The 27,210-nt window shown below is 41.2% G+C and overlaps 2 protein-coding genes across 2 annotated transcripts; both read left to right on the top strand.

Annotated features, from left to right (window-relative positions):
- The first annotated feature begins 3,594 nt into the window (after positions 1-3,594).
- Positions 3,595-7,471, top strand: LOC134181513 (uncharacterized). Its single transcript, XM_062648789.1, has 5 exons — positions 3,595-3,642; positions 4,779-4,886; positions 7,084-7,201; positions 7,257-7,336; positions 7,409-7,471. The coding sequence occupies exons 1-5, from the start codon at positions 3,595-3,597 to the stop codon at positions 7,469-7,471; spliced, it is 417 nt and encodes a 138-aa protein (XP_062504773.1).
- Positions 7,472-7,662: 191 nt separating this feature from the next.
- On the top strand, positions 7,663-25,685 carry LOC134181022 (serine/threonine-protein kinase Nek2-like). Its single transcript, XM_062648219.1, has 10 exons — positions 7,663-7,799; positions 7,890-8,107; positions 12,509-12,746; positions 15,446-15,528; positions 18,283-18,409; positions 18,539-18,621; positions 18,685-18,764; positions 25,042-25,096; positions 25,156-25,208; positions 25,267-25,685. Exons 1-10 carry the CDS (start codon positions 7,704-7,706, stop codon positions 25,521-25,523), a joined length of 1,290 nt encoding a protein of 429 aa, XP_062504203.1. The 5' UTR covers positions 7,663-7,703; the 3' UTR covers positions 25,524-25,685.
- The last annotated feature ends 1,525 nt before the right edge of the window (positions 25,686-27,210 follow it).

Raw genomic sequence — 27,210 nt, 5'->3', positions numbered from 1 at the left:
TCATCAGACAGATGTTCACCGGTGATCTGTCTGCCGTCATGGCCGTCAATGTATTCAACTGCGTTGATGTCACGCTGAGTAGGTCCGTACTCTGGCTCGAAACTGTAAGGTCGAACACCAGACAGAAAAGAACAACGCGTACGCGTTCGAATCCGTCCGCAACTGCATCTAACCCGATGGCATGCGCGTGTGGCTTTGCACCAATGACGTCATGTACCTCGTTTACCCGACACGCCCCTTTCTTTCGACGTTTCTCCTGCCGTGAAGATGTCGCGCACAAAACCTATGTTCCTTCGAATTGTCGGTTTATGGAAGGGACTTGTATCTGACCCCAACTTGAAAATCGTGGGAGTTCTCCTTTACTTGGCAGCTAGTCTACTCAGTAACTGTACCTAGTGTGAGTGTGCAATCAGGTGGCAAGAAGGAGGCAAACACAATGGGCTAACACTACTGCAACATAGTTTTTGTATTATAGATTTATTTTATTCATGTAGGAAGAAAAGCTGAAAGATTTAATAATTGTTTCATAACTGATTGTATTACTGTTCATCTAGTAGTTGTGGCTTTCAGTACCCCCATGACCAAATCGTTTAGGACTAAACAGAGCACTATAGCATGGGAGCATGGGTTGATGCAGTATGGCTGGCCATCTTTCTACAGACCAAACATATAGCATGTTAGTAATTAACGCTTTCTTGTTTGCTAAGTAAGTTAAGTTAATTAAAAATAGTATTGACATAGCACATGCATGTTCGCTCCCTCCCTCCCTCCCTCCCTCCCTCCCTCCCTCCCTCCCTCCCTCCCTCCCTCCCTCCCTCTCTTCCCCCCTCTCTGTCTCCCCCTCTCTCTCTCTCTCTCTCACACACACACACACACACACCAGTGAGGATTATACCTTTTTCCATGTGATCAGATATTTGTTAGACCAACTGGGGATTTAAATGGACATTTGCAATTTGTTTGGAGATTGGACACCCAAATGTCAATAGACGTACATGCTAATATTCTTCTCACTTTAATAATATATACATATTAGTTCGTCAGAAGTCTGTAACTGTTAGTACAGTTACCAATATGCAATTCTCACAATCATTCTGGCTCATTTTCAGTAGCACCAAACCATGCACTCATCCCATAGGTCCAATGCACACCAGTTTGTCTCTCCATTGTTGTCGTCTTCACAAGAATCAGATATTGTTACTGGCTGGGTAGATACCAGTTTCCTATAAGTCTGTCTTGGTTGTTGATTTACCCTTTTGGTGGTCTTGCTGTCTCCCCACTGCAAATTAATATGGTCTTGGTAGCTGAGAACTTCTTCAGTGGTAGTCCAGCTGTTTTGATTTTCATTAAATTATTCACTGTCGATGTGTGTAGATTGGTTCTCCAATCAGTCTTGATTTGCTTTAGGGATCGAAGATAAGAGCTTTTCAATTTTTGCATTAGACAATGGCAAGCTAAATCCCGACTCACACACGCAAAGTGCATTAGGCCACTTTCTGGAATCTGGGCAAATGTGTAACTTGTACCAGCTAGATTCTGCTATGAGATTCTTCTTCCATTGGCAAGTATTTGTGTGCATATCTGACCATCTCTTTTATCTCATCATCAATTGCTTGAAGAGGTGCCTTTCCTCTCCGGTGGTTCGCGACACCAGTTCATTATATTGTCGGCAGCTTTCAAGATGTTTTGTAGAACAGTCTTCAGTATCCTCAGAATCGATATTACTGTTCTCTATGCCTGTGCCTACTTTATTGGACCAGCCTTGTGAGGCAAGATATGCAATCAAAGCCCACAACATCTTCATGTTGGACCATTCAAGGCGATCACGCATTGATTCATCAAGACGAGTCAGATCAGCTGATGCCTGGTCTGTGTAAAATTGAATTGCTGCCTCATTGTAGCAAAGAACCATTGGTCCTTGATAAATACCGCGTCATCCTCTAAACTTTGCAGCACTGCGCACTCGTGGCCATGCATTGCTGGGGATTTTCTTGACTGTCCTTTCTCGGGCACTTTCTCGCTTCTAGGATGCTTTGCAGTCCTGTGACTACATCAGTGTTGTCTTGCTGCAAGTTGAAACTAAGCAATGACGCTGGTTTTAGGGCATCAACATACAATGCTGCACCTATCAGCATCTTAGCTTGCTGCCACTTTGCCAGGCAGGTAGCCAGCCCTTCAGTCGAGCCCTATCGGTACTGGGTATGGTCTTGTCCTCGACAAGACCGTTAATTAAGATGGCTAACGTAAGCACCATATCTAGTGAAACATGTCTCCTTTGTAGATTGCATGTCTGTTACTGGTGAGGCCGTCTGCAATATGATCATGTGTCTGAGCTGAAGTGGATTGGTCTAGATCCCATTAACTGTCGCACACAGGCCTATGATGGAGCTGGATTTATGCGTGGCTACCTGAACATTTGCAGAGAGAAATTTAGTGAACAAGTGCCCACTGCAAGGTATTATCACTGCGCCAGACATCAACTTAACCTCGCGCTATCCAAGGCTTGTTCTCTCCAATCATTTCAATGCATGCTATCTGACTTGCAATCTATAGGAATATACATCAAGTATCCTCCAAAACGTCAAAGGTGCTTGGAAACATGCACAGCTCTGATCAATCACCGGCGCCAGCAAGACGGAAAGCCAGCTATTCAAAGCTGAAACTGAAGCTGCTGTCTAAACTAGATGGGTTGAGTGACATACAGCCATTACAGACTTGTCGTCGCCTATGAATCTGTGATCTATTGCCAGCAGGTCATTAGCAGGGAATCACCTGCTCCGTTGATAGCCATGCAGATTGAAGCTGATATTGCTGATTCCCCGTGATCTTCAAGTCTTTGATAGCAAATCGAGGACTGAAGCCAATGGTCTGCTTTGTGCGGCCTTTAGACAGCTTTGTTGTGGCTCTGCAGTGTAACGTCTTTGTGTCCAGTTATCTCAAGACTTTAAGTAAACTTCTGCAAGGATCACATCTGAACATACTTGAGGCATGTTCTGAAATCAATAACACAATTGAGACTCTGGAGAACAGGCCACTGAAAGCAGATGAGACCTTTGCCCAAATTTTCCAGTCTACTTTTGGTTTGACCTCATTGCATGGAAGAGAGACTCCTGTCATTCTTAGACTAGCTGGAAGACAAAAACACAGCGCAACAATTCACCTGCCGCTACTGCTGAAGAATATTGGTGCTTATCAGTTTTCATTCGGTTTCTGGATTCTCTGATCTTAGAACTGAAATGTCACTTTGTAGCTCTCTCAAAGAATACTGTGCAGCTTTGCTGCTTCTTCCATGCAACTTGCACAAGCTATTGCCATCAGATATAGGTGACATTCGCAGGGCTTACGAACCTGATCTACCGGAATCTATCACACTGGATGCAAGAGTTTAACGGTGGCAGAAAAAGTTGGTCAAAGCAGATGCTGAGAATCATCCCTTGACTCTCAATCAAACCATGCAAGATCTGAACGTGTGAAGCTATCCAAACATTCATCGCATTCTTAATTCATCTATTGACGGTAATACCAGTCACATCCGCTAATGTTGAAAGAGCCAACTCATCACTCAAATATATAAAGACAGAATTACGAAGCACAATGTGCCAAGCTCGTTTAGATGCTCCCGTTCTTCTCTATGTTCACAAGGTTTTGCCTCTTGATTTATGATCGGGTTTTGGATTGATTTGCCACAGCACATCCTCGGCACATGCTACTCGTTAGTCCTCTGCAAGATGAGTCTGTGGACAATTGCTGTGATCTGCAGTCATTAATTAAGACTCGGAAACATAGATATAGACTAAGAAGTCCAAAGACTACGTAGTTTCAGTATTGTACCGGTTCCTTAATTCTTTACACTGACAATCTCTGCATACGACGTTGATTTGTGCGTATTAATATGCCATTAGACTCGTTCAAAGTCAGAAGCGGTGTGATCTTGTTGTTTTATCTTGCATTCAATGATTGTCTATACTTACGTACATACAGTACGTGTACACACACACATACGGACATTTGCTTGCGTGCATGAGTGCACGTGTGTGTGTGTGTGTGTGTGTGTGTGTGTGTGTGTGTGTGTGTGTGTGTGTGTGTGTGTGTGTGTGTGTGTGTGTGTGTGTGTGTGTGTGTGTGTGTGTGTGTGTGTGTGTGTGTATGCATGTGTGTGTGTTCTTTATTTCTTCATGAGATGCAGCCTGACTGCCCTTCTTAAACTTCTGACCATACCCACAATTGGTTTCTAACCGTCGCGCTTTCCCTTTAGACAGATTCTAGATTCGCCCCTGGATGGTATAGTTGCAAGACACACCACACCCCTTACACCATATCTTGACGTGCCCTAGACCTTTACAATAGGATTCTAAACTGTACATACATCAACGTGCTCAATTGCACATCTGCACACAAACACCATCTACTTGCTGTATACGTGCCTGTATACGTGTCAGTACTGTACAGTGGACAGTACTGTACCCTGGGTAGAACACATGTTAAAGGCTTAGTTACGTGGCTAGGGTTGCTCAGCGTGGCGCTGCACCACACTGCCACGCTTTAGGGGGAACCCTGATGCATTTACGTGACAATAGGATGTTCTTTGTGAACTAATTGTTTAGTGGCCAGTACGTGAAAGACGGATCTATACCGGATGTGACAATCAATGAAGACAGTCAGGCAGCCACATGAGAAAATAGATCATTGAGGGTCTCTACCAACAATTAATTAATTAAGCAGCAATTATATTTATTGTATTGTATGTTATTGTACTAATAGTTGTATACTGATGTTAGGTTGAAATGGAAAAGGAAAATTGTTGTGGTACAAGTCCCAGTAAGATGAACAAGTCATTGAAAAGGAATTGTTCAGAATTATTGTTGCAAAGTTCATTTGTCTCAAAGGTGAGCTTTTGCTAAGCACAGCAATACAGTTATACAGTAGAGAACCTCACTGAGAACCAGGGACGTAGCCGCAGGTCTGGACAGGACCACTTTTAATATTTGTTCTTTCATTCTCGGCAACTTCCGGAATAGGGCATAACTGATTAAACAAGTTTTTATTTAATTACTCTGAGACAGTCTCATATCAAGTGCCTGAAGCCCAGCAAGAACGCATACAGCTCGGAGACCTGTTCATTCTGGTTTTAGAATAGCAGATATTTGCTTCTGTCGTGATCACATCTCTCTGATGCCTCATCACCCTATGAACTTTATGTTTCCTACGAGACCCTTCTGGTATTTCAGAATTAACCGTGTGCTGTGCATTGTACTCTGCACAGATCCAATGCATGAACTTTTTGTTTTGTGTGAGCTTAGTTAGACCCTTCTGGGAGTCTATAGGAACAATAGCTGTGTGTTGCATTGTACTCTGCACAGCTAGACTCATGCAGGGTTTTAGATCTAGACTTGGCCAACTTTTTACTGCGACATCGATGGCGCTCAAGATGTTCCATTCTGTCACTATGTTACTATCTAACACGAGAAAAGTGTGTCTCTGTGGGCATGCGCGTCTGTGTGTGCTTGCTAATTTTCAGCTGGACCACTTCTAAACTGCCGACGACATCCCTGAGAACAGCTAAACCAGTTGTATGTTGTTGGTCAAGCTATGCAGTAGAGATGCTTTGCATTTTTAGCTGAGTGAATAGCATTTAGGTACACTGTTAATTGCTTAGTGGATTGATATATTGTCATTATGTTGTGTGTACATCACAGCCTAGTATATATATTTATTGAGGTTTTTTGGGCTGCAAGCTATACGTAAGGCCAAACTGACTAAATATTTTGATGCTTGGATATTTGGACATGGAATCTAGACCGACTGATTAAAATAGAAATAAAAAGTAATGATCATGTCACAGTTTGAGCATGTGCAATTTTCATTGCCCTGCATGCAAATGTGAGAAAGAAAAGAAAAAAATTAAGAAAAAACAAAAATAAAAAATCAGGAGAAAAGTAAAGAAAAATAAGTGGACACTACTTGTAGTAAAACAAAAGATGCTGACACCGAGTGGAACACGGCCGTAACAATTGCTGGACTACTGCAGAGTCCCTGATACGTAGTCGTAGGATGTATATACTACCAAGTCATTTTACAGCAAGCATAATATCATTGCGCATGCTCATATTAAAGTTTATTTTTGTTTTGGTCAACTCAAGATTGGACTGGCGAATCTGAGGATTAAGAAATTTAACTAGTCTAGCTGGTCTAAGGGAATAATAATTCTCTGTTTCTTTTTGTGTATTTGTGTCTTTGAAATGGAATGGTTAACTATTTATATTAATTAACTAGCTAGGCATCTAAATCAGGATGTAGAATTCTCATGCAAAATTGGCTTCATGTAGTGACAAACCACATTGTGTGTGTACTTAATTAATTATGCCGCTGTATATTGTGTATCGATCTCTTCGAAAAGTGGCAATGGAACATTTACATACGTCTAGCTGTATACTGAGAAACTCTTCTTATCTGATAGACTGATGTACACTAGATGAAAGTTTATGCTGCCAAGTTTAATTTCTTGGTAGATATTTTGTACATCTCCAAGTTTAATTAACTGTATTTAGAGTAAAAGGAAGATGAAGCTTTCTGCACAATAAATCCCAGCAGTAACAAGCTGCACATTAATTAGCGTAATTGGTGTAGGTGTGTTATTGCAGCATAGTTACATCTGTATCTCAAAGTGATTATGTGCATCTAATGCCACTGCTATAATGGCATTTAATTACATCAACAGTCTTGTGACTGAGAGAGTAACATACTCAAATGTGTGTGTGTGTGTGTGTGTGTGTGTGTGTGTGTGTGTGTGTGTGTGTGTGTGTGTGTGCACGCGCGCACGCACACTTGCACATGACAGTGGTTAAATTCATAATTTATCAATTAGGTTAACTTAGATCCACATCTACATACTTAGAATTCCTCTAATGCAAATTTAGTGTTTATCTGAATCTCTTATTAAATAATGAAGCCTTGATCAACAAGTATGATAGATGAGGCTAATTAAATTAATTAATGTCATTTTATACTACCATTGAGTATATACTGTCCTTTAATTAAATTGATTAAATTAGCATGTGATTGTTTTGAGTTTTGTTGTTCAAGAGCAAAGTCGACTGTGAAGTGATGTTAACTATTGCCAAAACAAGGGGTGCCATTGCTAAAACTAGAGCAAGACTTTCGTCTCGTAAGAGATCAAGACAACACAAACATGAGATAGAAGGTTGTCATACAGATTTATTTGTATTTTCCTTATATAATCAGGCATGGCAATTTAGATGTAGAAAGTGAGAGGGGTAGCAGCAGGTGGTTAACTCAGGTGTGTACTGGAACTGCTTACATTGTGTCACAAGAAGAGGTCTCCAGTCGTACACTAAACCATTATGTGTATTATCTCTACTGGTGACGCTATAATTGGTTACTTCTATAGATGGAATCAACTGGCAATGGAAAGAAAATGGTTATTCGTCGCAAGACAAAAGTGAACAAATGAGTCTAACTATTTATCATAGTTTATCTAGTTTGGGTATTCAATTTATGTGTTTCATAAGTAGCAGTACTAATAATTCCTATTGCAGTGTTATTGTTTTTTATAGTAGGCCGCCCTAATTAAGTAAAAACTAACTAAGACTATTGTATCGCATACGGGTCTGTTGTCACGTGTCGAGTCAACGGCGAATCACGTACGTCTTAGTCAGATTCAAACGTCCCGTCGTGCTTCTAAAATGCCATCGAAACTCGAGGATTACGAAGTGATTAATACAATCGGGAGCGGTTCGTACGGCACTTGCAAGAAGATCAGACGTAAATCCGACGGCAAGGTTGGAACTTTCAACATCAATAATGTTACATGCTGATCTACTACATCAGTCGCATGAAATCTCATCGTGTGCAATGTATGTACATTGTAGGTATTGGTTTGGAAAGAATTGAACTATGGCGATATGACAGAAGACGAGAAGCAGATGCTCGTGTCGGAAGTCAACGTGTTGAGGGAGTTGAAACATGAACACATAGTGCGCTACTATGATCGCATTATCGATCGCAGAAACACTATTCTATATCTTGTCATGGAATATTGTGAAGGAGGCGATTTGTCCACACTGATTTCTAGGTGTCGCAGAGACAGGTAATCATGCAGTCATGCTTATTTGAATTTGAATACATGTACAGTATCAGTAATTTAATTGTTACAGTATAGTTGTCCTAGTAAATGATTTAATTATTTGATAATAATTACCCAAGGCCCGGATATTTGGGCTAAGGGTACAGTAGTCTTCTGGCGTCTGACCGATGGTATGACCGTATTTATACTCAATTAGCACAGATGCAGATGAAGCAATTCCGACCAATACACGAGAAGTGTCATTACCGACCAAGAATGAACATGATGTCATCATAAGACTCCAACTCTTTGTTTGGTAGCTGCTACGAGAATTTGGTCATCGGGCATCCATCGATCCTGTACATGACGTTTATAGTCCTTGGCTTTACATAAGGGTTAGAAACAACACCTAGTCTATATTTGCACTTGCATGTTTTCCTAACAACAACCAGGCATCTAGAGATTGAAGGTGCTGGATTCAGGCATCATGCGGTACGTGTAGCTGTACCTGACTTACATTTTGCTTGTGCCACGGTGTTTTTGCATAGTGGTACTGCAGTCTGACAGCTTGAATTTCGGTGTGCGTGCATGGCTGAGCGGTGTTGTTGCAAAAATCAATAGGGTCGTTGACATCTTGAACAGAAATTTGGTGCTTTATGGGAATATTGCGAAGGGGACGTGCATTGTTTATGACACTGCATCTGTCGGACAAAGCGACTGACCTGTAAGTACGCAAGTCTGGAGACGAGTTACACGTATGGCACGTGTACACACTTTGCATCTTTGTTTACACGAATGCATTGGAAAACTTGTAGCTGAGAGGGTTGGGCTAAACCTCAGTATGCAAAACATTATCACGTGACTATGTGATTACATACACCAGCAGAGGGTTTAGCACTGTAGTGCTTCTCTATTAATTTTTAATGTGAAAAGAAAAGCCACATTGAAGACATATATGGACTATTTGCCCATGGATTGCATGAGCACCTTTCATATATATTCTGCTGTATTCTGGCCATCTATCGCTGTCGTTGTATTAATTTCAAAATTAACAACAAAATAGTGTTTGTACTGTTGGAAAAATCCCCCATGCTCCAAAGTTTTGGAGGCCTACATATGGCTCGATCACCCATGGCACCAGCCATGACCTACAATACCAGTGATCCACTGATTTGTGCACGCAGTCATGAATTAAATTGACATATAATTTGAAATTAATGCAACGGCAGTTATAGGTGGTCGGAATACAGCAGAATATATGAAAGGCACTCATGCAATCCATGGGCAAATAGTCCATATCAGTCTTCGATGTGGCTGATCTATGTATAGTTGGTCTAGATTAATTCAGAGTTTCTGCTGGAAGTTTTGATTATAGTTGGCACCTGTCTAAATGCATGAGTTTGTTTGTTTGTAGCCAATCACTTTTTCAGAGCCAAGAATAAATTGCCCACTCGTCAAACAGCTTAACAATTACTCTAAAAGACAACAACAACTACTGGTATTGATTCAAGTGTAACCTTATCAGACAACCAGGCAGCATTTATTAATTGTCACAAATGTAGTAATAATCTGTCATTCTGACACATGTCATGCTCAAAGGAACGTGAAGTTGGAAAGACAAAGTCAACATACCAGTTTGGTTTCAAGCTTTCAGTGCCATCCTCTAACTTTTTTGCTAAAATTTAAAATTTTACTTGTCAAAAACTAAAGTCTTTCTGTCCTTCAATGCTCAGCATTATCAAAGTTCAGCATCATTCAGGGTTTGAAAAACCGGCCGCCAAGTTGCCAAATTGTCGATTTCTTTCGCAGGAATGGCGGCTAGTCAAGCCTAGGAAGTCGCCATGCCGTAGGAATGGTAAATCGTGACGAAGATAGACTTTCCAGATTTCCGAGTTTAGTAGGAGCTTCAAACTAGTACGGCGTAATCTGGGTACAGAAAAACCTCAACTATGCCGTCTACGTGAACGTAAACTGTCCACCCGTGTGTTCCATGATCCTAATGCGCTGAAGCATGTGCACAAGGAATGACACTTACCTGCACCTGGGAAACACTTAGGTAAATAGGTTCGATTTTGACTAGCTTCCCGTACAATGGCGTGCATTCAGCACTTATGAAACTTGAAATGTGCAACAGAAGTCAAAGCCAGAGCAATTCTAGCCGAGATCGACGAATACCAATATTCCCGGAAGCCAGCTACTAGTTTATTGTCTCGGTGCCAACTAGATTTGCTGGCTAGGGATCTGATACCAGATGATGCTCCTGCAAATCTGCTTCCAGTAGCTGTGGGTGCAAATGGAAACTGTCTCTATTGGGCCATTTCTTTGCATTTTGTGGGGTACGAAAATTGCCATCAAGAAAAACGGCTTCGCACTGTTCTTGAGCTCATGCTCAATTACATCAGTTGCTGCAAGGAACGCTCCGACAAGGTGTTAATTGAGTCTCACTTCTCTCTGCCTCATAATCTATTTGTTTAGTGTTACTTATGGTAAGAACTTCAAGTATGAGATAACGGAAATATGGCACGTGTGCATGACGTCTGCACAAAGAGACCGTGGCATTAGTGTAACAAACTGTTGGTCAGTTGGTCAGTTTATAAACTCTAGGATGTCCAAATCTTTGAACCTAGATATTAATGTAGAGAATGAAGCACCTTCTGTGCCTGCATGTGGTTACATTGCTGCGTCATACTATTGAAGTAGGATGAGTGTAACAAAAAGTAAGTAGCTATAAGACTGTTTGATTAATAACTTCTGAGCATCACAAGTAGGTGTGGCCTGCGTACATTTGTTGAGGGGCGTGGCATAATAAGAATTGCTTTGCCAACCAACATTTCTTAGGTTTTTCGAAGCCTAATCATTGAAGTTATCACCGTCATCATCTTCCTCATGGTTTCTACCATCGGTCTGCTTCCGTTTACTGCAGCATTCGTCTTCTGAAGTATTGAAGCTGTGTGCAAAGAGTGCCTGCTATGCCAGGACATGAAGAGAGCATGCATGATAGATCGGCGTTCTAGTCACTGGAGCTCCAATGCGTTGCACTAATTGCCATTTTAGCACACTATAGTGACAGGTGCTTGCTAGATCTGATCCAGAGGAGGGTGTACATGTTACACTCTAACAGCTAGCGAAATTGGTGAGGAGACATTACCATTTTTATTGCCAGTGACATCTATTTGTAGCATTTGGCTATTTCACGATTATGCAGCGGAAGCACTGATTAATTCATTGATTGAGTTTGATGTCAACTGGCAGTCAGCATACACGTACCCCAACCATGTTAACTTAAAGCTGGCGGCACTGCTACACATGCACACACACACACACACACACACACACACACACACGCACACACACACGCACAAACAGGATGAATGGATGCCTATGAAATAGTCTTGCATAGCCAGACCCTTATCCCACCCTCATGCCTCGTGGGGAGAAGGGTCTGATGAGGTTCCTTTGATCTTGCCATGTTGCCGCATCACTGAATTTCGGTGAACTAAGACCCTATAAATGTTGCAAAGAGGCAAGATAATAGTACTGCTTCTCATGCCAGTGGTTGCATGCTGGGTGTCTACAGGATGTAATCATTGATGCTATCTTCGACTCTAGGCAAGCCACAAATAACGTTTCATGGTCTTACCGTTGAACAGCCATCGCGAGGTGAGTTGTTGTCGCGAAATGTCGTCGGAATGGTGTGTGTGTGTGCTCTTTGCAGTCATTGATTTCACTTTGCAATGCCAGTGCATGCATGTGGTGACGGCCATGTACGTGTTCGGCTTGTAAGTAGGCTAGTCCAGTGAGAAGCTACAGATGGTATAGGCTGTGTGGCGACGTACTAGTGCTCTGCATGTTTCTTGCAGCGAGGCGATATCATGCAGTGCACAGTCGCAGTCAGTTGTTGTGGTGGACGTGTTTCTGGTGAACTCTTGACTAGGTGAATTTCCTGAGAATATAGGAGATGATCGCCTCGCCAGCCTAGCATCTAGCTTCTCACTGGACTAGCCTACTTACTAGCCGAACGCGTACGTGCTCGCCACATGCACAGGCATCGCAAAGTGAAAATCAATGACTGCAAAGGGTGTGCGAACACCCATTTTGATGACATTTTGCGACAAGAACTCACCTTGCGATGGCTGTTCAATGGTAAGGCCATAAAACGTTATTCGTGGCTTGCCTAGAGTCGAAGATAGCATCGATGATTAGATCCTGTAGACACCCAGCATGCAACCACTGGCTTGCGAAGCAGTACAAGGTTTTCTTTATTAAACACAAATATGCTAGGTATGCATTTGGCAAACTTATTTGTTCATACAATATCTTGTCAATCAGACAAAGTGGACTGCTATTGATTGTTTTGTTATATTTTCTGTTAATATTGTCTAAGCACCTTGAAATCAGCTAAATTCTTGTGTTTGCTCATTTTAGGAAATATTTGGAAGAAGATTTTGTGTGGAGAGTGTTTTTCCAATTGTCATTAGCACTGAAGGAGTGTCATAAGCGTCGATCACGCGGTTCCATTCTTCATCGAGATCTGAAGCCAGCGAATGTGTTTCTTGATGACAAACACAATGTGAAGCTTGGTGACTTTGGGTTAGCCAGGGTTTTGGCTCACAGCAACAGTTTTGCCAGAACATTTGTTGGAACACCATACTACATGTCACCAGTAAGATGCCGCAATTCCTAGAAGTTTGTCATGCACTGTAATATTCTTTGCTACAGGTTTCTACTTTTTAAAAATTTTGTAGTAGTTGAGTTTGTGATCGACATAGTTTGACTTTGCTTACAAGATAGGCTTGAGATCAGATGATCAATTAACTAAAGTCCGTTTCAGAATTAACGTTACCTCTGCAGTCACAACCGAAAGTGGGCTGCTGACGCGTAACCTTAGGACAGACTGACCTCACACAGGTATCATTGGGAAGCTCTATATTTGCTTTATTCAAGTAGCATGCCTCTCATTTGTTGGATGCATTACACCGGAGATAGGTCTAGTTATGTGATGCTTCTGGTAAAATAAGGAAAACGTAGATCCATGCGATTCCACGTCCAATATAAATTTGGGCATCTCGGATTTAGACTGCCCTGCTACTGTCTTCACTTTCTGCTGTGATTATCTTTCGTTTATTATTATGCACCTCTAGATATAAGCTAAGTTAGCAGTAGAGCTTAGTAGCACCGTACGTTATTGTTGTATAGGTATCACTAGTTGCTTCAGTCTTTCTATCAGCACTCCAACTCAACAAACCGGTGTTCCGAAAGGTGTACGGTCTAGACGTTTACTAAGCTCACCATGCTTTCAGTGTTCCTGGATACTTAATAATCCTCAGCATGGTGATGGGTGACGAGGAGCCTTAGACTTTAGCTATGGGCGTCGTCTGTCAAGTTTTTATGTGTCTTACAACCATGGAAACGCCCTACCGTGTGCCTAGCTAGAGTTATTACACCATACAGCAGTTGGCTCTAGCAAGTCTATCTACACTCGACGTTCCCTTTCACAGCTTTCTCTGTTTGCCGCTGCGACAGGGTGAGGGGCAGTACAGGCGCTAGATGGCTATAGAACATGAGAAACTCGATCTGCATTCAGAAAAGTCTTTAGAAGCTTTGTAGACGCATGCACAATTTTGTTACTTGTATCTGTGTTACTACATGTACTCACTGTAGAAAATATCGAACGACAAATTTCAATCAACAGTTACTGACACGAGAATCAGTCATTTGACTTTGACTCTCTACCCCAGCCATTACAAGTAGCCTAGTGATATACGCATCAGCTAGAGATCTCCCATCTCAGTAGATGGTTTTTGTGAAAGAAAATGAGACCAGTCGTTGCAGTCTATTTGACCCATGCCCAATATATTGAACGTGACTCCATGGATTTGTGGATCCGTGTTTACCACTCACCAGATAGACCATGGAGTCTTGTCAATCATGTATCGTTCTAATTGCATACCTACTGTAATTAGATTGGCATGTTGTCCTAAACTAGAACAGCTAGAGAATGTAATCTGCACTTTAGTACATGCAGCCAATATGACTCTCTATCACTTTCTACAGCACAGTCGGCTTTGTTCTGCTTAGTTTACTGGCAAGTTATTGGAACAGCAGTAATGAGACACCGCTACAGCAATATGGCATTCGGTACATTATAGGGTGGTATCCTAAGCCCAAAGCCAGAGGTGACTTTAATTCTGAAACGGACTTTAGTTGCTCAAGTTAGTGCACACAGAGTGTTGTCTAGCTTGTTTTTATTGTAATATGTGCTATTTGGCATCAGTATCTATAGTGTTTGCATGTGTTAATAATTTTCAAACTTGTTTGGTTATTGAACAAAGGTAGTGATTAGGGAATATGGGGCAAGCATATATGTATTTCTATTGTTATCTGTGTAATAGTTTATAGAATGTATTTCTGAGCTGGTTGTCGTTTTTGTTTGGCTCACAGGCTTCATTTCTGACTTGCAGTTGTGTAAACGTTTAAATGTCTTCTTTGTGAATGTATATTGTCTCTTGTTACTTTGGCTTAGACGTCGTTCACGACAATTTCATGAGTGTAGAAAGTGCACACTAAGGGGAGGAAGTTGTGACCTCAACATGCTTTAGAAATGTTGATTGATAGCAAATAGCTTGTGCTAATTCTCTGTTTTCCATAATCGGTATTAATCATACGTTGTTCCTGTGCTAGGCACCCGTATGTATGGGATTGGCAAACATGTATGACAGTGGCAGCCTAGCTAGAACAACATCAGCCGTCCAGAAATACAGAGCCCAGCTGTATGTACCCCAAATTTTTTAATGTTTTTGTCTTCGTCTACTTAAATGATTGGATACCTCGAGCTGACATCTTTTGAGCAGGTCAGCATGAATGGAAGAAGAACTTTATTAATGCAGAAATGTTGAAGATCACACGTCAACAGTCTCAACACTCTAATAGATGGAATCATGGTCAAGCTATGTGCATCAACAATATTACATAGGCATGCATTGGGGAGGGGAGGGACTTCAGAAAAGTGTTGATAAATTTGAACAATCATTTAGTGTATATCAAGAGACCAACCAAAGCAAGTAATGAAAAAGTCATACATTGATTAATTAGTTTAGAAACCTTTTGTTGAGGGTTATGGGTAATAATGCCAATTAGCTGTTCTAGGAGTGTTATATTATACATACTTGGGCAAAGTTAATTAAGTTTATGGGACCGAATGAGTGGCTTATGTTTTGTTTAGCAAATATGATGGTAACTTTTGCTGGCACATTTTCTTTTGTGCAAAGTGCTACTGAATTAACAAATTATCTTAATAGTATTATTATGATTAGCCATGGTGGATGTACATTCTTATATGTTTATCTTTGTTGTTATTGTTAGGAACAGATCAGCGAGCTTGCCTACAATGAAAAATCCGATATTTGGTCTCTTGGGTGTTTGTTGTATGAACTCTGCACTCTTGTGTAAGAATGAGTAATTGATTTTAATTGTAATTAATAAAGTGCATGTATTGTGCACACTGCGACATTTGGAGTCCTAGTTGTTTCAAGGTTTTTGTTTTTAGAGGGACAAGAGGCAGTCCAGAATGATAACTTAACGGTACATTGAAAATTTGATGAGTATGAAAATTTCTGGATTATGCGGCTTTATAATATCTTATGAAAATGCACAGACATGTTTTGTATGAATTCCATAGTGCAGGAAATGAAATGAAAGTTAAGTCAAATACAACCTACTTTCGAAGTATTAAAATAAATATCCATTTTGTTTTAATTTTTTTATTCATTGGAACAGCAAAGTCTAATGTCAGTTGCGTGTTATGTGATTTATTAACAAACACAAAGAAGAGTTTGTTATCCGTATGTATAGACAACGAAAAGAGGTCGTAATACCGTTTGCCTGTAATAACGCTCATACCGAAATAATGCTCATGCCCATATATATGCCCATGTGCGACAGGTCAGAACTTTAACCCCAAAGAACTCCCATGCTCAACTATACATTTACGTAGACTCGACCCAGTCTCTCTCCGCCCTCGTCATTCCCCGGATTGTTATTCAGTCCGGCCATGCCCAAGTATACGCATGCGCAGACAAACAAAATGGGAAGTCATTGACATTCATCTCTGTCTGTATGCGTTTGAAGAGCTGGTGTCAGTGTTGAGTGAACGTTCTTACCGCTAGACTCATGTTTTTGTTGCAATTACCGCCCCTGATGCTTTTGACGGGCTTCAGACCGACCACTCTGGTTTGTATGTGTATACATATAGTGTTTAGTTTCTGCATGTATGCTGATGCTGTACGGATGCCAGTACCTTTGATCTTGCAAATGGATAATTGCAAGCATTTGGTGTATTTCTGTCTTAAAGTAGTTAGATGATGACTGGCCAAACGACAGCATTTTGCAACCATGCATACGCCTGGGACCAAAATAACGCCCAGGGCATTATTATGAGCAAATATGGTATATATTCAACTCTGGTGCTGACTCCAGCATTGACCTAGACATTGTTGCACTTTCACACTCTTACAGCCAAGAAGCAATGAAAGGATCTGCAACAACTGATGACTATGCAGCAACTTTAAGAGAGGATTGAAAACGTGCAAAATACCAACACAAAAGGATACATGGCAATTTTAATAGCCCTGTATTTACTCCTAGTTTTGAACATTTGAAGCTGAGGAGACAGCGCAGTAGAATATCTCAATACTTTATCAAAGAGATCTAGAGACATCGAAGGTCGCTGCAAGGAAGCTGAGCTTTGTTGTTACTCATGGAGGAAGCGATTCTTTGTTTTGCTACAGAAATCTAATGCAAGTGTCATTTTACACAAGTTGTCACGTCTTCTCCTGACAGAAGAGAAAGGATCAATTTATGCTGGACAGTGCCATTCAAGGCGCTGTTCATTAGAATTGATCTAGAATTAATAGTTATAACATGGGTGGTAGGGATGTTGGCGTGTTATAAGACCCGAAGCCTTGACAATTGACAGAGTCGCAGGTGAGGTCCAATTATTGAGTTGCTAAGCCCTCACAGCTGAGGTGTCTTATTATGCCAACATCCCAACCACCCATGTTATAATAGATTTATAACATATCAACATGACCATTTAGTTCAGCCTTAATTGAATAAATGGTTATTGTTTATTAATCCTGGGAAGTGGTGTTATATTGTTGACCTTAGGTGTTATATCGGTGATATATATATATATATATATATATATATATATATATATATATATACACATATATATATAATATATAAAGCTCAAATTGTCTGTCTGTGTGTGTGTGTATGTATGTTCGCGTTTGGCGGCCACGTCTTTTGTCCGTTTGCAACCGAAATTGGCACGCACACTCGGCACGCACAGAGGAAGGTTTGCGTAAAAACATAAAAAATACTGCACTGGGTTCCCTCTCGAGGGATCGACCCACGCGTAAAATTTCTCGACGACGCAAACGCTACACATTGCAGTTCATTCGAACACACGCCCGCACCAGTCCCGTGTAGACTCTATGCATCGCCGCCCTTTGCAAAGCTTCGAGCAATCGAATATCTCTTGCCGACGAAACTTACTCTTCTATCGCTTGCGTTTCTCTCCAAATTCTCATTGCATTTGCACCGAATCCAACATACACGTTTTCTGCAGCAAGCGCTACACGGGGAGTGTGTCGATTTCGATCGAAACAAGCGCGAAGAGCAAGATTTGAATTCATTCAGCATATCCGGGACCTCGCAACAAAGATTGCACGTGACGTGTCCACAGACCTATCTTTACACTACAGTATCTTGCCCGTACGAAGGACGGGCCATGGATACTAGTATATATATATATATATATATATATATATATATATATATATATATATGTATATATACAACACCTGCAATGGACCGTGACCGATGATAAAGGTCACGTGATATGTTATAAAAATTATTTGTGCATAGTTTTAACTACTTTTTGCTGGGACCGTAATAGCATGACCTATAAGGTGCATTAGATCAACTTCATCAAGACCTTACAGATGTCATGTCAGTTGTGATTATAACTGTACCCTTAAGTCAACTACATAAACTATAAATTGGCAGTGGATGTACAGGGTAGTACAAGTTGGGATTTAAAAATGGTTTTGGCAAGGCAGTACAGTTACGTGATGTTGGTCTAATAAGAAGCAAAAGTAATGATTTTGTTATTTTGATGTATGTTATTGTTTTAGACCACCATTTAATGCAGTCAACCAGAAGGCTCTTGCTGTGAAAATACGTGATGGACAATTCAGACGATTGCCATCTCACTTTTCAAATGAGCTAAGTCATTGTATTACTAACATGCTTCAAGTGCAGGTCAGACATCAGCTAGTGAATAGATTACCTTAATTAATTAATTAAGTAGAAATAACTGAATTCCAGAGTCACATACATGCAGTACGGTACATTGATTTGATTTTTGCACTTTGTTTCTGTTGATGGTAGCGTGAGAAACGCCCTAGTATTGAGGACTTATTGAAGACAGCAAGCTTATCAAGTAGACTGTTTAGTCTGGAACACAGCAAAGAGTATAAAGCAACTGAGAGACTTACTTTATGATTGCATTTCAATTTGTTGTCGTTTGCTAATAGACAGGAGTTGCTGCAGAGGAAGAAAGAGCAGTTGACAGAATGGGAAACAGCTCTCAAGCAAAGAGAAGAACTTCTAAATAGTAATGTTGTTATATTATAGGATTACTTTCTGTTTCTACTTAATTGTCAACATGTCACAAACATGATTCAGTGGTTAGTGCATGTGATGAAGTTAATACATACTATATTATTATAGATCTGCTGAATGTTCATGTCTGTTTGCCTTTCTTTTTCTGTTTCTATATTTGTTTGTTTGTTTGTTTGTTTGTCTATCTGTCTGTCTATCTGTCTCTCTTGGTGTGTGCAGGGTACGTATAGTAAAGTCTTGCGTAGCCAAACCCCTTCCCTTTTTATATCTACGTACTACTGGCGGGGAAGGGTTTGGTGAAATTGCACACAAGCAGTGCAGTGATGCCAGCCGCCACCAACGTCCGGGTGGCAGATAATTACATTAACGTAAACATGTAATCAACCCCACGCAAGTTGGTTGTTAGTTATACAATGGATCCAGACTGTTGCGCTTTGTGCTTGGAGTCTCTTTCCAGCAAAACACACAAAAAAGAAAAGAAATGGCTCTCGCAATGCTCAAGCGATGTAGACATCTTGGCAAGTGTAGCCGAACATTCTTTTGTGGCCCAGCTGATTAGACAGAAGCGGCTGCGTCGAGCCTGTTTGTGATACATTTGCAGAACAAAGCTTGCTTTGTTTCATAGGCTAGATCAGCAAATTCAAGGGTTGCGGGAAGAGATTGAGGCGATCGTACAGCAGGGCCTCGGTCGAAACAATTCATTAAGCGCAGTTTCCGTGAATTTGTAGCTAATTAAACGCCCTATACCAACAACAATACCACACTATCCTAAAGTCTGTTCATTGATTGTTGTAAGCCTTCCAACAAGTGATTTCTCGTCGACAACAGAGAGAAGAGTACGTGTTTCCAGTAATTATCACCTGTCAGGTTAACCTTAATCTAATTACTAGTTGGAAAGACATAGGCGTATGCCTGGCACCAGTGCTCGTGTGCAATTTCACCAAACCCTTTTCTTGTCGATAGATATCAAAAAAGGGAGGGGTTCGGCTAAATGAGACTACATGTATGTGCAGGGTTCCCTAAAGTGTGAGCATTGTTGCAACCCAAGGCACTGTACACTACACGCCTGGCCGCAAGACTACTGTACACTGTACAGTACTTGCATGCAAGCATACAGCAAGCAGATGGCGTTAGTGTGCTCTTATGTAATTGAACGCACAAGACGTCTGACGCTGATGAAACAGAAGGCGTCAATGACTTTATTCTTCCGTCTTGAGGTGGAAGGCTTTTGATCAGTACAGTGTAATATGCAGTTTGACATACGGTTGAGAATCTTATTGCAAATGTCTGGGTATTTGAGGGCACATCACAGTACCTGTAAAGGGATGTTATGCAATTATATCATCCTGCCACACTATTCTGAAATCCTGGGGAGACCCTGGTGTGTGTGTCTGTCTATATCTGTCTATCTGACAAGCTGTTCGATTATAATATGCATGCAAATGCGAGTCCATTCTACCCATATTTGCAGAGTTGGACTGGTTTTAGTATAAGCTCAAATTGTGCATGTGTACCAAAGCAACTTATGAAAATTGAACAATCTCTGTCTCTCTCTCTCTCTCTCTCTCTCTCTCTCTCTCTCTCTGTCTGTCTTTCTCTCTGCCTGTCTGTCTCTCTGTCTGTCTGTCTGTTTGTCTGCATGTCAAAATAATATATTTTCAAACATGCACAAACTCATATCATCACGAAAAGCTATGAGTTAGATATAAAGGAGCATGCGCAGCCGAAATAACGAGGTCCGGTGATCGAGGGAGTTCGCGAAAGTGTTCCTGCGTACGGATGAGTGTTTCGTAAACTGTTAGAACACAGCGTCCACTGCCTGTAACGCCAAAGAATCTCACAAACGCTCGAATGTTGCCGGACAGAAATAAATCGCACGAAAAGAAGGTCAGTCTGTAAACAGTCTGAAAGTAGCACGACGGTTTCCACCGTTCTTAGAGCGACGGAAACAACAGAGCGACCATTTTCAGGAACGTGATGACGTCAGCAAGGCTCATGTGATCTGATGACGCGCAGAAAACCGTTCACTTGGCGGATGAAGTTCTTAAAACGGCCCCCGTCAGTTTTTGTTTTTAAACGTTCTGAACGTACATCTGTCGGGTTTGCTCTGAGATAGCGCCCAGATACCCAACAGCGGCAACTGGGTTAGTATCTAAATATTTTCCACTAGCGAAGCGAAGGCGAAGCCAGCAGCTAGCGCATATCACCGGAATGCTCCTTAAAGGGCAACTCCAACGGAAATACAACCTGATCTCAAAATGTAGGCTTTATCGTGAAACTTCGTGGGGCGCTACTTTCAGGCAGACAGTCGCTTCGGTAGCAGAGAAAACGCAGGTTATGTACGGAGCATGCGCTAAGCTCCGTTACACCAGCTTGCGTAGCTCAGTTATCTTGCCAACTACACGAAAACTACCTAAATTTGACGCGGCCGTAGGACTAGAGAACAACAAGCAGGGGCGTGTCCGCTTACGCAGTTTTCTCGAAGAGAACGTCTACTGCGCTTCCTTGACATACTTGAACCTTGTGCGTGTTTCTCCTCGTAGATCAATAGAGCGAAGGCTAACGCTAATTATAATTGTTAAGAGTATGACGTAGTATATACGGAACTACTCAGCTCATTCTAACAGAGTGCCGGTAGCGTGTAGCCCACTTAATCTTGTGTTCTGTACATTGCGTTCTAAGGTTGTGTTTATGATTTCATTGACTTGATACATGGCGTTAGGAGTCTAGAAACCCACTAATGATGTCTAGTGATGAATATATTCGTAAGCCGGCGTCTGTGAAGGCCACAGACACTGCCGTCAATAGATGCGAGTCAACCGGCGATGAGAAGCGGTTTTATGCGAAACGTCGTACCTTTGCCCCGGCCTTTAGTTAGCAAAGAAGGAGACATGAAGGAAAGCTGGCGGCGATGGCGACAAATTTGGGATTCATACGAAACTATATCGAGATTAAAAGAGCAGCCTCACAACCTTAGATTAGCAACATTCATTGAAGAAGACGCTCTAGAGATTTTCAATAGCTTATTTGGTGATGCTGAAGCAACTCATGCCGACATGGACTTTGTTCTTCGAACATTGGAGACTCATTTTATGGGATGAGATACCGAAACTGCCATGGGCTAAGGTAGGCATAGACCTGATGAGCTTCCATGAGAGAAACTATCTTATTGTGGTAGATTACTTTAGCAGCTTCATAGAAGTGGATCCGCTAATTGACACAACGTCAAAGACGGTTATATCAAAATTAAAGGCTTAGTTTGCCCGTCGTGGAATTCCCCAGACGGTAGTGACAGATAACGGTCCACAGTTCGTCGCTAGTGAATTTCAGCAATGCGCTAAAAAGTGGGAATTCGATCATATAGCAACAAGTCCGTATCATTCCCAAAGCAACGGAAAAGTGGAAAGTGCAGTGAAATATGTCAGCATCTGATGGTGAAAGCCCTAGAGGCACGGGAAGACCCGTGGATGGCTTTGTTGGATCAACGAAATACACCACCGCAAGGAACAACAAGTCCAGCTCAACGTCTTTTAGTAGAAGAACTAACGGGCTGTTGCTTATGAAGCACGATCTACTTAAACCTCAAGTGGTCGATGGGATCTCCCAACAATTAGTCAACAGAAAGAAACTCAAGCAAAATATTACAATCAAGGTGCTAAAAACCTCCCTCTTATCCTACCGGGAACTGTCGTTCGCATGGAACCATTGAAAGGAAAGAAACATAGTTGGAAGAAAGCTGTGGTAATAGAGCAAACTAGAGAATGATCGTAGATAGTTCGAACAGAGGATGGTGGAATATATAAGCGGAATCGACGACAAATGAAAATTACGAATGAGGCAATACTGAATATCCCGACAACGCTAGTGAATAATGACGACGTTGGCTTAGAGCAAGTAGCAGCGGAATCCAGTGTTAACCTGCCACCGCAAGACTGCCAACTTCAGGCAGAGTCTCAGGTCACTTTGAAGAGTCATACAACTAGCGACCAACAAGAAGAGGAGAAGCAGGATCTATCAGAACAGACAAGTTCTCAACCTAGCAGAGAAACAGAGGGCAGTTCTGAGAGACTACAGAGGTGAGGCAACTAGAAGTGGCCGCGTGGTGAAGAAACCAAATTACCTGCGAGACTATATACAGGACTACTCGCCTCATTCCAACTGAGTGCCAGTAGCGTGCAGTCCACTTAATTTTGGGTTCTGTACATTGCGTTCTAAGGTTGTTTTTATGATTTCATTGACTTGATGCAATAGTTACCTTTGAGTTTTATTGCGCTAGCTTTATCTTCTGTGAGCGGAGAGGGTTAAGTCTCCTGGAGAAAACCGCCTGTAGCATCCTACTTTCATTACATAGAGCTTTTCTAACGCCTAAAACACAAGATTATTTCATAATTACCATTCCCGTTTAGTTTTCATGTAGTTACTGGCAAGATAACTGAGATACGCAGGCAATTCATTTGCTGTACGCAAGGCTTAGCGTCAATGATGTACGAGCCTGGCGCATGCTCCGTATCTAACCCGCGTTTTCTCGCTACCAAAGGCTCTGTTTGCCTGAAAGTAGCGCAGCAGGAAGAAAGTCTACATTTTGAGATCAGGTTCTATTTCCGTTGGAGTTCCCCGTTAGAGTAACCATCTACTTTTCAGTGATTTTCCTAACCCCCTTCAAACATGCGTCCTCATCTTGCGCATATTTGATCCCGCCTATAAAGAGGCGTGGCCTAAGTAGGTAATGTGGTACAGTAGTAACGTTTTCTAAGGTGAATGTAATTGTAATGTATGTATATCAATCAAACTTGTAGACAGGTTTCATTATTAAACCAAAATTCAAACAAAGGTCTATACTAATATAACACTTTGTGACTATGCTCATCATGTTATAATATAGGCAAATACTTTGTACTATAGTCTATAATAACAGTTTGTAATTATGTTTATCATGTTATGTGGCAGTGAGTGCCTATAACACTTTGCACCCAGGTTGCTGTCCAAGTAACCTTCCAGTAAAATGCGCATCATCAAGCAGTCAATTTTCTCTTCAGACAAACAGTTCCATAGTTTTGTCATAATAGGATTGCTGACAAGAGAATCCTCTTTCACAGCCAGCATTTGTTCCTGGTATGACAAGTACATCTGTCAACAGTTACTGGGGCAAGCGCTAGACGCAAAGTCAGTTTAGCAGTACTTAAACAGAACACGCCTGCTAGTAACCTACAGTCTACCCCTTAAGGAAGTGATCATGAGTTATGAGATGGAGGTCACACCAGGTGTGCTCATTAGAGCTTGGACATGTTACATCATTTAACCTAAATGGTTGCAGTTGCTTTCTGTACGTCTTACAAGATAATTGGATAATGATCATAGCTCCACCCCTTGTATCTGAATCCTCTGTTCCCTTTGTAGGAAGGGCTTAGTTAGCATAGTAAACGAAAATGCCAGGCTCTGCTATACCAAGATCATCGGGAAGGTCCAAAAGGCAGCAGAAATATTGCAGATTTCAAAGTTCAACCCTAAGGGGAATAGTCTAAACCTGCTGGTGTAATGGGTTTTAGTAGACAAGAATGCACTTAATAGGATGCGTCGAGCTGTCTGAAATCTGCGTCCCAACCTCCTCAAATGCGTCCCAGGACGCATCAAATGTATTGTAAGAAAATCACTGACTTTTATACAACAGTTGTGTGTGTGTGTGTGTGTGTGTGTGTGTGTGTGTGTGTGTGTGTGTGTGTGTGTGTGTGTGTGTGTGTGTGTGTGTGTGTGTGTGTGTGTGTGTGTGTGTGTGTGTGTGTGTGTGTGTGTGTGTGTGTGTGTGTGTGTGTGTGTGTGTGTGTGTGTGTGTGTGTGTGTGTGTGTGTGTGTGTGTGTGTGTGTGTGTGTGTGTGTGTGTGTGTGTGTGTGTGTGTGTGTGTGTGTGTGTGTGTGTGTGTGTGTGTGTGTGTGTGTGTGTGTGTGTGTGTGTGTGTGTGTGTGTGTGTGTGTGTGTGTGTGTGTGTGTGTGTGTGTGTGTGTGTGTGTGTGTGTGTGTGTGTGTGTGTGTGTGTGTGTGTGTGTGTGTGTGTGTGTGTGTGTGTGTGTGTGTGTGTGTGTGTGTGTGTGTGTGTGTGTGTGTGTGTGTGTGTGTGTGTGTGTGTGTGTGTGTGTGTGTGTGTGTGTGTGTGTGTGTGTGTGTGTGTGTGTGTGTGTGTGTGTGTGTGTGTGTGTGTGTGTTTCTAGTAATAATTAGTTAGAGTTGTAAAGCTGTTGTGTGCATTTTTGAAGTAACTGGCAGTGTCTTCTAGTCAGGGAAGCTGCATTAGTAGAGAGAGAGCAATTGCTGAAACTGACAGAAGAGAGGTTTATCATGTTTATCATTAATATGCATAAAGCAATTTTTACCAACAATTGTTTTCTAGACTACAACGACCAGCAGAACTTGCAAAGCCAAAGCCAGCATTTGAAATCTATGGTATTGACTTGGATTTTCACTTCCTATAGTTGCTTTCAATAGAATTTGTGCATGTCAGTCAAAGCTGCTACTGATTCAAGGGCATCACCTACGGTTTTGAAGGAGGTCAATATACCTAAAATGAAAGAAAATGATACAAATCAAGCAAACAAGAAAAAAGTTACTTTTTGTGTTGGACCTACTAAACACAGCAGATTGTCAGAGAATCAAGTCTTACCAGTTGCTAATCAAGATCAAGCTAGTGTGAAATCTTTGGCGCCACTGAATGTTCCAGTTGTTGCTCCGATTAGAGAAAGAAAGGGTCTAAGATGCTAGACTAGCTCACTTGCTTCTCAGAATCTGTATGATACAGGTAATAATTAAAGACCGAGTTAAATATATATAGACACATATGACAGAACAGTGTAATTATAGTTGCAACAGTTGGATTGACATGTAATAATGCATCTAACTTCCCCTTTTCTTGGGACAATGTCAGCTCTCACGTTGCTGTAAAACGTTTATAAGATAGATGTTATTATCCCACTATGCAGTGTCGTGTAGCTCTGCTGATCAGCTGTATTTGTAAATTATTGAAACAACAGCTTTGATGTGTAAGAGTGTATTGAAGTTTGTAAAGTTATGTCACTTTTCAATATACAAATTATATAACTGGCCAATTAAAACATTTTGTAGACTAGCTTATATGGTGTCATGCATGCACTATTCATTTTACAAGGGCTACATGCAGATTTTGTGGTTAATTAATTAACCTTACAGGAGAATATAGGTCTGAAGATGCGCTAACTTTAAAAAAGAACTTGACAAGTTAAGTTAACTTAATTAAACAGTACAAGCATGCAGCCACTATAGCTTTCGCTGGGAGTTCTTCTTCCTCAAATACGTTGTGATTAAAGCGGCAAAGAATACCCTAGGCTTGGCGGAATCGCCATAACAGAAGGATATATAAAGGAACAACATTGTCTCATGTAAATGCATACATATACTTCCGAATACCTAAATAGGTAGTTAAGTAGCTACCAGCAGTCAAACTCAAGGTAATTCCCCCCCCCCCCCCAATCACGGAATGCTGGCTACGCCGCTGCCTCCAGGCAAAAGCAACGCCCAAATATATGCTGGACAAGATATTTGAAATTCAGCTGTTGATCCAGTTACCATCCTGATTGGATCAAACGCAATTAATCACAATGATTACATGACAAAGCACTGCATGCATTTAGACGTACCAGGAGGAGGAAATACAGATGACGAGATGGTCAGTGGATGGTCCGGCCATTTAATTTTCTACATTTTAATTTTCATGTTTTCATTTTTTAATTTTCAATTTTTAGTTAATTTTTAATTTTTTGCTTGCATTCTTATTTAAAAAAATTTTGTTTATTTTTTATTTTCCTTTCTATTTTTTTGTAAAATGGTTTTTCATCTTTGATGTTTGATTCTTGTGATCTTTAGATTTATCTTTTAAAGTTTGATTTTTAGGCAAGTATGTGCTCAAAACTAGAAACTTGAACGCGCAGTTCGCTTTTCTATTTCCAACATGAATCGAAAATAGAAAATTGAAATGACTCAAGACACTAGCCACAGCAGGGGTTTCAGCGGGGGTTTCAGCGGGGCTTCCATTCGTACGCGTGTCTTAGGAGATCACATTTCCAACACACAAGCAGGTGTTGGTTTTACTTTACTTTCCGTCACGTGCCAAACCACGTTGGCAGCTCTTGACAACTCCACTCTGACACACAACGCTGTGCCAGTGAATACTGCGGTCCCTAGCTATGTAGGTACGTGCATTGTACACAACACACTACCTTTACCGTAATGAACCGATTGGAGAGGAAATGCTACGAATATATATTACATATGTATTTAGCTAATTAGCTAGGCTTCGCACTAGTGGATCGCCGAGTTGGCAACTGTGGTGACGAAGTCTACAGACTCGTTCGTTGTCTAAGAAAAATCGAGGCACAATTGAAACATCGAACCCGTCAACCTACTACAAGTACAG

Source organism: Corticium candelabrum, chromosome 6, assembly GCF_963422355.1.
Source record: "Corticium candelabrum chromosome 6, ooCorCand1.1, whole genome shotgun sequence".
NCBI lineage: Eukaryota > Metazoa > Porifera > Homoscleromorpha > Homosclerophorida > Plakinidae > Corticium > Corticium candelabrum.
The sequence above is the reverse complement of the archived record's forward strand: the minus strand, read 5'-3'. Positions and strand labels throughout refer to the sequence as shown.

Excerpts from the sequence above, each read along its gene's own strand:
- LOC134181513 (XM_062648789.1), top strand. The coding sequence starts at position 3,595 with ATGTGCCAAGCTCGTTTAGATGCTCCCGTTCTTCTCTATGTTCACAAG. Across the intron at positions 4,887-7,083 it reads AAAGTTCATTTGTCTCAAAG|AGCAAAGTCGACTGTGAAGT; the intron begins GTGAGCTTTTGC and ends TTGTTGTTCAAG. Across the intron at positions 7,202-7,256 it reads ACACAAACATGAGATAGAAG|ATGTAGAAAGTGAGAGGGGT; the intron begins GTTGTCATACAG and ends ATGGCAATTTAG.
- LOC134181022 (XM_062648219.1), top strand. The coding sequence starts at position 7,704 with ATGCCATCGAAACTCGAGGATTACGAAGTGATTAATACAATCGGGAGC. Across the intron at positions 18,410-18,538 it reads CTAACATGCTTCAAGTGCAG|CGTGAGAAACGCCCTAGTAT; the intron begins GTCAGACATCAG and ends TGTTGATGGTAG. Across the intron at positions 18,765-25,041 it reads AAGAGAAGAACTTCTAAATA|TCAGGGAAGCTGCATTAGTA; the intron begins GTAATGTTGTTA and ends AGTGTCTTCTAG.